The sequence below is a fragment of the Aythya ferina genome (assembly GCF_964211825.1).
Source record: "Aythya ferina genome assembly, chromosome: 8".
Classification (NCBI taxonomy): Eukaryota; Metazoa; Chordata; class Aves; order Anseriformes; family Anatidae; genus Aythya; species Aythya ferina.
In genome coordinates, this window is record NC_140304.1 from 14,304,246 (window position 1) to 14,311,540 (window position 7,295).

Consider the following 7,295-nt stretch of genomic DNA (forward strand, 5'->3'; position numbering starts at 1 on the left):
AAGCACCCGAAAGCAGTGCTTCAAAACCTTTTTAATGGTCTATTTCCTTCTGGCTTCTCAGGGCAACTGGAGACGGTGGACTTGAACAAACTGAACGAGATTGAGGGTACCCTGAATAGTGCCAAAGACCAGATGAGAAGTAGCGACCTGGACCAGAAAGTGTCTTTGCTTGAGAGAGAAGCCAGGAAGCAAGATGATGCAATACAGGCCTACAACAGGGACATTGAGGAAATCCTGAAAGACATTAGCAACCTGGAAGACATCAAGAAGACCTTGCCATCTGGCTGTTTTAACACCCCGTCCATTGAGAAACCCTAAGGGAGCGCTGGGGGTGGAGGGTATTCCCCGGGTGACTGGTGGAGCAATGGTTTGGCTATGGAGTGCCTTAACACACCTTACCTTCTTCAAATCCCCAACTCTTCGTGGCTCGTAGCCACTGTTCTCTTTTCAAATCAGGATAAGTTGAAAAGTTTTTTTTTTTTTTTTTTTTTTTTTAAGAGAGGCGAATTAAATATCCGTCGTTGGGCATCAAAGGGTTTTTTATATAAATTGTCTTCCTGAGCACTCCACCTTCACCCCTTTCTCAGACAGTTTCCCTTTAATTAGTGCAAGGATGAGAGATGCTCTGGACTCTTTATTCTGTGGTTCAGAAATAACCATGTGAGCTGTATACAGCAAGGCAAAACTAACTCTACTTTCTCTCCTTTCTTCTCCCCTTGACTGTAAAATCCTTGGTCCCAGAGCTCTGTCCCTATGAAGGAAGGAGGTTGGCTACCAAAGTATTACTGTAATGGCCAGTATAGCTGCACTCATTCAGATCCCTGTTCCCAACTTCTAACCCTGTGATTTTTTTTTATTTTGTTTCGTTACGTTGACTAGTGGCCAATCAAAACCATTGGTAGCCTTTTATGAAATATCCTAAGCCTCTTTCTGAAATGCTTTCTGTGATGATGCATCGCTCTGAGAATAATGCAGCCTCTGAGAGGAGCTTTTTGGGAAGATGGGATGCTAGGGGAGTGGTAGGTCTTGCCAGCACTGCTGCGGGCCTGTGGAGCAGAAGTTTTGTGTGCAGTCTGCAAGCAGCTGCCGGTTGGGTAGTCCAGGCTGGGGAGTCTGAAAGTGATGAGCTGAGTTCCCATCTGGAGGTGTTGCCCTCAGATCACCAGAGGATCTTTGTTTTAGGCTACAGGTGTCTGACTGACAGATTCATTTGTTCAAGCAGCAGAAATCTTGCTGAAGAGGAGAGCTGCCATCCAGAGAGCTCTGACAGCTGGTCTGAACTTCAACCTGAATGTGTTTGGGTAGGGAAGGAAGAGGGCTTGAAGATGTAAATGAGAAGGTCTTTCTCCCCATCGTCTTCCTGAAGGAGGCTAGTAGTATTTTTACACTTTTTGGTATTGCTCTCACCGTACTTTCCCCCCCCCCCAACCTGGCTGAAAGAGCAGTTTTCAGGTTCCTCCTGAGGCAGTGCTTCCCACTGCCAGCTGCTTGGTGGTGCTGGGAGGCAGCAGTGGGAGCCCTTCACTCCTCCCTCAGCCCTCCTCTGATACGAGAGCACCCTCTGCAGCTTCCTCCATGGCTCCAGCCCAGCATCCCCTCTCTCTCTTCCTTAAGATCCAGCATATATCTATCCTTAAACACTATGCAACTTTGTACGTTTGCGTAGCGGGGAAGAAATTATTATCTGACACACACTGGTGCTATTAATTATTTCAAATTTATATTTTTTGTGTGAATGTGATATTTTTTTTCCGTTTTTATCATGATTATAGTGTGAGGAAGTCTCTCGTGTGCATGTGTATGCGTGTGTAAATATACTCAGCCATATTTCCAGAGTGGCACAGCCTGGCCTCCTCTATGTGCTTTCCCCTGTAACCATCAAGGCACGTGCACCACGTATCGCTTCTGTCCATATAACCCCCTTGGAGCCCGCTGTTTCCTCTAGCAGGGCTCCCACCCTCTTCCCCCAGTGCGTGTTCTCAGCATCCGCATGGCATGGGGCCAGCAGTGACCCACGCCTGCTGCTGCAGCCGGGGGACGGGCGCTTTGTGCCCTCCAGGTTCTGGCCGCGATGCTCTGGGAGCGGCGGCAGTTTCGCAGCTGGACTGTGAGGAGCTGGAGCGCTGTCGGGACCCGGTGTTGAGGTGGTCAGAGCTGGGTTTGGGGTTCAGACCTCTGTGCAAGGAGTGAGGACGTAGCTGGAGGCTGAGCGCATCCTCAAACTGCTGCGGGGAGAGGGGATGTTTCTAGCAAACCCTGCCTCTCTCTTATACCCATCTTCCTAGAGTTCTTGCAATTTACCAAAAACTGCCTTGGGGTTTGCCCCCACCTGTGAACATACCAATCCCACCCCTGGAGGAGAGTTTCCCTATGCTTGCCCACGCCCGTGGGACCTTCACATCAGTGTTTTCTGGCTGGCTGCTCTGGTCAGATGGCTGTCTAACCACGTCACCTCTCTGCCAAGGCTGTGAGAAGAGCAGATGTGAAGATGCGCGCATGCCCTGGCTGACCTCAGGCCTAAGGTTTCCTGCTTTCTCTTCTATTTTTTTTTTGTTGTTGTTAAGCTGTTTTTAACAGAATTTTATTTTTAAATAAAAAAAAAAAATCTTTATAAGCGATCTCTTAATCACTACTGCATTACAGCCATTACTCATTGTATAAGTCCAGTTATTTCTTTGCGTAAGGTGATGTTGGGACAGCTGCTGGTGGGGTGCTGGGTGTCGCGGGCAGCGCATGGCGGTCCCTTCATCACTTGATTCCTGACTGTGGCCCCCTCAGTATGTGCCTTCACTTCAGCTTTTTTGCCTTAATCTGTGGTCTCGCTGTCTGGGGCGGTGAACAAAATGCAACACTTGCAGTTTTTATGTATAAAACAGTATTTCTTATTTATAATAAAGTCTGAATATTTGTAACCCCCTATACACTGGGATTCCTTTGAGTTTTGCTTTTTTGGCGCTGGTTGATGTGGGTCTGTCTCTGTTACGGGGTTCTTCTCTTGCTCAGTGAGCTGGAAGAGCAGGGTGAGGGGCAGGGAAGGGAGGAGAAAAGTAATTTGCAAATTCCTGCAGCGGGCTGCAAATGGACACACTGAACACAGGTTTCTCTCTGTGTCCAGAGCTGAGTTGCACTGACTGCAATGAATTTTACACTGCTGTTTTTCCAATCCTTTGGAAATAAGAGTGTGTCCCGTCTGTGCAACGCTGTTGGATCTGAGCTCTTCTTGAAGGAACAGGAGGTTGGAGGGGTGGCTCTTTGCACTTCAGGGGTATGATCTTGTATGCTTAAAGCAGGCTTGCTGAAAAGCAAGGGCCTCTGGGGTGAAAGGACTGAAAGGGAAATGGAAACCCTACATAAAGGACCTGGGTTTTCTTCAACAGGAACTGCTGACAACCTGGGTGTTCTCTGTTGTTCCTGTGTCCTGTCAGCAAGAGCGAAGAGATTTCATTCCTGAATTAAGTTTTGAATGTTAGGAAAGATGACTGTGATAACAGATCACGGGCTGGAGTGCCTGACCCTGGCAGGAGATGCCACCATGGCCAGGGAGGAGCTGCAGGGATGTGGGGACCCGAGGGACCTGCTCCCCAGCAGCCTCTCTCCAGGCTTGTTCGCTGCTGTGACCTGGGAAACAAGGCAGTGTGAAAGGAAGTGGGCTGAGGAAGCTTGTCAAGTATTTGAGCCCAGGAGTCCACCCAGGATCTGAGGGGGATGTTTCTGCCCAGCAGGGGCTGAGCTTGGCTTTGAGGTGGACATCAAGAGGAGGGACCTTGCTCATGGGGGATGCAACATGCTTTGCTGGCTTTTCTCTAATTTCTGGGGACTTTTTCCACTCTCAGAGGTCAAACTCCATGCCTGTGCTCTCTGGAGGAAGGTGGGGCTGCCCCAGGGGTCAGCTGGCAATGGCGAGGAGCTGGGCAGTGGAGGGGTCTTCACAGCTAGGGTGAAAAGCAGCCGGGTGCTTGTCCTAGCGAAAGTGGGAGCTCCGCGGGGCTTCGTGGAGCTTGGGGCCCTTCCCAGGCTGCTCTGTAGAGGCAAAGGGGAGAGCACAGCAGGACAGAAATGCCAGAGTCCCTGCCTGTCTGCCTGCCTACCTGTCTGTGTCTCATCCCCTCGTGTACAGGCAGGGCGGTGGCGAGGCGAGGCCAGACGTGACGGCGTTTCCTCGCTGCACCCTGCCCCGCTTGCTCAGCGCCGTGGCCCCGCAGGCAGGGCCTGGGTCCCAGCCAGAGAAAGGCGGCCCCGAGGCTGTGATCTTTGCGGGGTCACTCCTGTCACCAGGGGTGGCTCTCAGCTCAGCCCGCCCCGTAATCCAGGGGGAATTTTTAGCATATGAGACATGGCTTCCCTGAGCCAAAGGCTGTGTATTTTTTATGCCTTGCTGGAGTAAAATGTGGAGGTGGTGGGACTGCTGCTGGGGTCTGGCTGGGTTCTTGTTCTTCTGCCCCCCCGTGACCCGAGGGGCCACTGGCTCTGGTGAGCACGGCTGGGTCCTGGGGGTCCCACCAAGCTCTTGCCCAAATTCTCCATCTCTTTTCTGCTCTGTGTAGCTGAAATTAGAGGCTTTGCCTTTCCTGAACATGGGCTGTCCCAGCTGCCAAGCTGTGCCTCCAGGTACGCCAGAAGTGTACATAAAAACCACAGAAGTGCCAAAGAATGTGTTCTGAAGGATGTTCCTGAGCAAGGGGCTGTGTTTAAAGGATTAACCAACTGGTGTTCTGCTTTAGGCACTGTGGGACTGGGAGGAAGCTCCTTATGCTGACAGGTTTTGCAGTACGTGGACACATGTAGGTGAGCACGTGCACGTGGGGCAACAGTGGCTGGAAGGAAAGCAAGCCAGCAAGCACCTGAGGAGAACCCACTTCTGCACAGGCCCCAAGGGAGCAGCAACGTTTGTGTAAGGCCTTCTCCAGCCAGCGCTGCCATCACAGTGGGTGACAATTCTCCTGCAGTGGGTGGTGGGCACCAGGTTTTTTCAGGTCTAGTGTGTTTTGAAAATCACGGCCTTGAAACTCTGCTTTGGGCAGTGTCTGCGTGCATTAATGCAGCTTTTAGAGGTGACTTTGAGTGCTGGTGGAGGATGACGAAGTCAGAGTAACCAAAGCAAATATGCAGAAATGACTAGAGAGCGAGCTGTGTCAGTGCTTGTTTGCAGAAGTGAGGTCAGAGGCTGAGTGCAAATGGCGAGACAGAAGGAATAACAAGAAAGAGCCAAATAAGGAAAAATCGCAATTCTTGTGAAAAGCTTCCTGATGGCAAGATCTGGTCTAATAGAGAACTCGGTCAAGAATTTGGGTTTTGGAGCAGAACGGATTAAGTGCATTTCACTAAAGGAATAAACAGGCCTATAGGAACTCTGCCAAGTAGGTGGGAATGCGGTGTTTTTGTCTCACTACTTAAAAAATAATGAAAGAATCAGACAAGACAATCTTGGTTGTCAAATGTCAACATGCCACTACTGCATTTGTGAAGCTAGTATCCTTGTTGTGAGCTATATTAAGACACAGTGTATGCAATTAAAAGGGAGCAGCCTGTTTGTAAAAGAGAGTTGAATCAGTCGGCAGAGGCAAGTTAAACTTGGCAAACGGAGTCACCAAAAGGCAGTGCATTCGGGCTGGTTGTACGAGAAGGTCACCACGGCATGAGGAGGCGGTGAGGGAAGCCCTGAGTCACCGCTGGGTCCATCAGTGTGCAGAGGCTGTTGGGCACCTTCAAAGGTTCAGGAGGCGACCTGAGTGTTAATTAGCCCAGATCTGTTAGCTCTGGAAGGAGCAGAGTGTTAGCCTAATTTGGGCTGGGCTCCAGTCCCTGAGGCAGAAAGGTAACTGCAGTGTTGGTCTGGGGGTGAACTTGTTGGGCACCTTCATCTGCAGGTGTTGGTGTCTGTGACCCACTCGTGGTCACAAATCGAGGCAATAAGCAGTGCTGAGCTGCAGCATGAGGACCATCCTTCCCTGAGATCAGCCTCGGGGCTGCTTTTGGGGGGTCATAGGGATGTGCCAGCGTCCCATTTCTCCTGTGTGTTTGGCTATGGGCCGGGCTGGGAGGCCCTGGTGTGGAGGTTTCACACTGATAGCAAAATTAATGCCACTGCTGTGCTCTCTCATTCCCAATCCTCAAAGATAGGTGGGGAAAAAATACAGTGAGAATAGGCTCAAGGGTTGAGATAAGGACAGGGAGATGGTTCCCTGGACCCCTCCCATGGGATGCTGTCCTTCCCAAACTGGTCCTCAGTGGGCTTCCCCCAGGCTGCAGCTCTTAGAGAAGAACTCCCCTCCTTCACTGACCTCGGTGTCTGCAGAGCTGTTTCCTCTACATTTTCTCTCTCCCCACTGCTGTCCTGCAGCAGTTTTTCCCGTTCTTCAAAACGTGCTCACTGGCTTGGCTTGGCCAACGGTGGGTCCTTCTGGAGCCAGTCAGCTCCAGAGCGGACTTGGTTGTGGCTGCCTCAGACGTGCAGGTGAGGAGCAAGGCAGATCTGCCTTCAGGTCTCATGCAGCAAGTCTGCAGCCCTTGGGACCAAAACGCCGATGGGCACGGTGCTCCGGGGTGTCTGCTCCTCAGCCTTTTCCAGCACAAACGCAGTTGTACTGGGCCAGGCCAATGGCCTGTTTAACCTTATTTTCTGTCTCAGGTGTAAAAGCATGACACGCATGACAGTCGCTGATAATTCCCAGCCTTTCTCCCATCTCTAGGTCTGGGGATTTCCTGTTCCAAATGCCTGTAGATCCTGATAGATTTATTTTTTTTTTTGTTAGCATGTGTCCAAGCTGACTTCAGGGGCTTTTTGCATCCCCAGCAGCCTTTGGCTGTGGGTCCTGCTGGGCTTCTCTTCCTGCCTTCCTCCAGCCCTGCTCTGGCAGGGTGGCTCAGCAGCCAGGAGGCTGTGCAGGCAGCCCCTGTCCCCCCTCCTCGGGCTCCCCATGATCTCATCCCGTCTCACTCCGCTACTTCTTGCGCCGCCTGCATGCCCAGGCAGCCCCGCTCCTATGTGCAGACCTGCCTGGAGGGTGGTGGAAAAGCCCATATGGAGGAGGGTGGACAGGACAGAGCTGGGCAGCCACCATTGAATTCATGTTGTCCCAGCAGCCCTTTTCCCTGGGATGGTGCCACCAGGAGGCCCTCGGGGTGCTGCGTCCCGTTGTTGGCAATGTCTTCGGCTGGCGGCAGGCGCATGTGCGCCTGGCTGCGCTGCTGGGCTGGGCTCCCCTGTTCCCGGTGAGTCAGAGCAAGGCACCCGCGCTCTTCCTGCTGGGAGTGACTCAGGTGGAGGAGCTGATAAAAACCACCAGGGTGTGTGT

At 51.8% G+C, this 7,295-nt stretch overlaps 1 protein-coding gene across 1 annotated transcript in view; it reads left to right on the plus strand.

The window, feature by feature from the left end:
- Window positions 1-2,919, plus strand: part of LAMC1 (laminin subunit gamma 1) — a 62,451-nt gene extending 59,532 nt beyond the window's left edge. Inside the window, exon 28 of the mRNA XM_084527545.1 lies at window positions 62-2,919. Within this exon, the coding sequence (XP_084383671.1) occupies window positions 62-318 (257 nt within the window). The 3' untranslated portion in view covers window positions 319-2,919. The remainder of the gene's footprint in view (window positions 1-61) is intronic.
- The last annotated feature ends 4,376 nt before the right edge of the window (window positions 2,920-7,295 follow it).